Source organism: Vigna unguiculata, chromosome 8 (genome assembly GCF_004118075.2).
Source record: "Vigna unguiculata cultivar IT97K-499-35 chromosome 8, ASM411807v1, whole genome shotgun sequence".
In the NCBI taxonomy this organism is placed as follows: Eukaryota; Viridiplantae; Streptophyta; class Magnoliopsida; order Fabales; family Fabaceae; genus Vigna; species Vigna unguiculata.
In genome coordinates, this window is record NC_040286.1 from 18,369,031 (window position 1) to 18,373,183 (window position 4,153).

A 4,153-nucleotide genomic window follows, 5' to 3' on the forward strand; every position below is an offset into this window, starting at 1 on the left:
GGCATGTGACATTTGATCAACTTGGTAGGCGATATCCTCTTCCACCTCATTCGAATCAATGCGACACCTAGGTTTGGTTTGTATTGCAACACACCAACCACGTTTATCAATGTGAAATGCTGGATATGGCACATAATACACTTGTCTAACATTGTTTGCAAGAATGAATGGATCAAATGGTTGGTATCTTGAACTTATTTGAAGTTCAACAATATTATACCTAGGATCCACTCTTGTACCTCTTCTTGAAGGATCAAACCATTCACAATAAAAAACAACAACTCTTTTTGGAGAAGTACAAGTGTTGTACTCTAACTCATATATTTAAGAATGGTCCCATAAAAATCATCATAACCACCCTCAGTGAGGCCCTTGACGTACACACCACAATTAATTGTTTTCTTTCCGTTCGACCACGCTTTGGTGTGGAACTTGTACCCATTGACAAAGTATGTGTGCCATTCTTTGACGCATCTCATGGGCCAATTTGCCAAATCCCTTAGCTCTTGATTCCTAAGACTTAATGGGTCATTATAAACCTACAAATATGTGACAATAGATAGTTAAATCAAGTTAACCAAGTTGGTTTCATTAATAGGACCATACTTACTTGATTTCTGAACCAGTAAGGAAACTTTGAATGTATGTTGGCAGAAGCATTTGCTTGAGGTATTTTCTCAGCCATAAGGAAGGAACTGTTAAGAAGAATCATTATATTACAGATACAAATTGCTCAGAATCATTACAAAACTATTGGTGTTGTAAAAAATGAGATTAGAACATACTCAGGGTAAGATTTAACTTCAGTTCAATTGATCAACACATGCACATGAGAAGAGTTCAATTCAACATCAGTTAACCAATGAGTGGCCTCCTTGCCTGCGTGACGACCAACTTGTTGAAACACTGATAATATTGACTCAAATGTTTGACTTTGCCATTGTGTATCATTCCTATGATTGCTTGGTAACAACATGAAGTTTTTAAAATAATGAGAACAAAAATACGTGGTCTCACGATGCAAGTAAGCTGCACAAATTGATCCTTCTACTCTGGCTTTGTTTTTTACAGAACGTTTTGATTCCCCCATAAATCTATATGAAGAAAACGAATACATTAGGGAAGGACATGAACAAGATATACAAAATATAGTAATCATATCACCTTTCAAACGGATACATCCACCTATATTGCACTGGTCCGCCAAGCCATGCTTCGTATGGAAGATGAATAGGTAGATGCTCCATTGAATCGAAGAATCCTGGAGGAAATATTCTTTCTAATTTACAAAGAATAAGTGGAATATTTTCCTCCAATCTTCTTATTGAGTCCCCCATTAATATCGTTGAGCACAAATCTTTAAAGAAGTGACTAATTTCTATTAGAGGATTTAACACATGCATTGGTAATGAGCTAAACGCAATAGGAAGTAATGTCTCCATGAAGACATGACAATCATGACTTTTCATACCATGAATACTACCTTTTTCAGTATCTGCACATCTTGCCAAGTTAGAAGAATAACCATCTGGCATTCTAAGCTCTTTGATCCAACGACAAACTATTTTAGCTTCATCTTTTGTTAAGGTGTAATTTGCTTTTGGCTTCAGCAACTTCCCATTAGTCTGTGACTGCAACTCCAAGTCTCTCCGCCGACAATACAAAGCTATATCTCTTCTTGCCTTGTCATTATCTTTTGTCTTGCCACTTACATTCATCACCGTGTTGAAGATGTTGTCAAAAAAAAATTTTTCAATGTGCATCACATCAAGATTATGTCTTAGCAAGTTATCTTTCCAATATGAAAGATCCCAAAAGATGCTTCTTTTATTCCAATTATGCCATTCTCCATACCCATCCATCCTTGTCACACCACTTTCAGTTACTTTTGGAAAATCTTTGACTCTTCGACATACTTGTGATGGGGTCAAAATCGGAGGTGGCCCATCCTTTTCAACTTCCCCTTTCCGAAATGCCTTATTGTTCCTCCTAAACGGATGTTCTATGGGCAAGAATCGACGATGACAATCAAACCAACAACTTTTCCGACCATAAGTTAATGTGAATGACTTAGTGTGCTCCATACAATGCGGACAAGATAATCTACCGTGTGTGCTCCAACCGGATAGCATCCCATATGCAGGGAAATCATTAATAGTCCACATCAAAGCTGCCCGCATAAGAAAATTTTGTTTCCTTGAAACATCATACGTCCAAATACCATTCCACAACTTATTCAAATCATCAATCAAGGGCTCTAGATAAACATCTATAGATGCCTTTGGATTAGATGGACCTGGTATAAGACACGTTAAAAACATATAAGGCTTAGTCATACACATCTCAGGTGGAAGATTATATGGAGTAACAATCACTGGCCAACAAGAATAAGGGGATGATGATGCTTGAATGTATGGATTAAAGCCATCCGTACATAGACCAAGTCGCACATTACGGGGATCATTGGCGAAAGATGGATGCTTTCGATCAAAGTGCTTACAAGCTTCCCCATCAGATGGATGTCGTAGCATGCCTTCTATTTTGTTCTCATAATGCCATGTCATATGTTGTGCTGTTTGCATTGAAGCAAACATTCTTTGCAGTCTTGGAATTATAGGCAAGTAAAACATGGACTTCAATGGTATTGGTTTTTTTTGCCTCTGTTCTGGATGTTTTGTGCGGTATCGTGGTTGCCCACAATATTTGCATTGTAGCAAGGATGCATCATTTTTTCCATTATCATTGTCGTAAAAAAACATACAGCCATTCATACAACAATCAATCTTCTTAGATTCCAATCCCAACTTTGAAACTAATTTCTTTGCTTCATAATAATTGTTCGACAAAGGATTATTTGGTGGTGTTAGATCTAAAATTAGTTTTTCCATTTGGTCCAATGCTTGGTTGGGAATGTTCCAGTTCGATTTGAAGGCCAGAAGTCTAATGCATACAGACAACTTTGACTCCCTTACCCCTTCAAAGACAGGTTCATTTGCCTCTGCCAATAAATTGTAAAACCTTTGAGTGAGTTCATTTGGAGATTCCTCTAAACAATTATCGTTAACTTGTTCAAATGAAGCATGTTGGCCAAGAGCATTATTCAACATCTCTTGCATATACATTGCTTGATTCATCTCAAAGGTAGGTACAACCGTGCTTGAACTAGGAAGACATCTTTCATGTTCACCCAAATAAACAGATGGCACCTCTTCACCGTGAAATGTCCAAATCCAGTAATCTGGCATGAATCCTTTTTTGTATAGATGAACTTTAACTTCTTCGTCTTTCAAAATACGAGTACATTCGCATTTGATGCATGGACATCGAATCCCTCCCTCAAGAGCATAATATTTATATTGACGAGCCGTCTGGATAAACTCTTCAACTCCTATCACAAAAGATTCCTTCAAGCCTCTCCTACAACTGTAACAACGGTCATAAACCCAACGACGGTGGCTGGGAACTTCGCCCATGTTCTGTGACAAGGCAAAGATAGACAGTGTTACATTTGTGATAGTGAAAGAACATGGGAATTAAGTAATAAACCTATTATTACTTAAGTCTAACATGGAAGGCCATGTAAAACAGTGAGATGTTCCCAAAAGTATCATATTGTGGGAATATATATCTCACTTATTGGGTAACAAATTTGAAGAGTTATGAAACTCATCATTGTCGTAATCGAAAGAACCTAGTCAAACTATGATTACAACTGTTTGTATAGATATGCACTTAAAATTTAATGTATTATTTAATACGTTTTTGACTTCATGCCTTTCAAGTAAAGGAAAGGCGAGGGAATGATTCAAGTGTAATCAAGAGCAAACCAACATAATAAATCAGTAACAAAACCAGCATCAAGTGATGAAGGGAAATTTTTAGTAAAGCAACACCAAATATACTACACTCATGAGGCCAAAGCCTACTTGCAAGATGTTGCAAAACAAAAACAATTTGAGGGGTCACTCTAAACCAAATTTCAAAATCTAAACGCACATTTAACCTTTCACTTTAATTATCCATTTCAATCAATCAACACACGCTTTACACTCTGCTCCCCACCACATCTCTGCCTACCAGCTCAAACACATAATCAAATTAACATACAAACAAAAAATACACCACATCTCTGCCTACTAGCTCAAACACATAA

The 4,153-nt window shown here is 37.1% G+C and overlaps 1 protein-coding gene across 1 annotated transcript; it reads right to left on the reverse strand.

Annotated features, from left to right (window-relative positions):
* Nucleotides 1-311: 311 nt before the first annotated feature.
* On the reverse strand, nucleotides 312-3,473 carry LOC114194958. The gene is made up of 4 exons (XM_028085360.1): nucleotides 1,165-3,473; nucleotides 1,008-1,094; nucleotides 611-695; nucleotides 312-539 (listed from the first exon to the last, which is right to left on the reverse strand). The coding sequence occupies exons 1-4, from the start codon at nucleotides 3,471-3,473 to the stop codon at nucleotides 312-314; spliced, it is 2,709 nt and encodes a 902-aa protein (XP_027941161.1).
* Nucleotides 3,474-4,153: the final 680 nt, after the last annotated feature.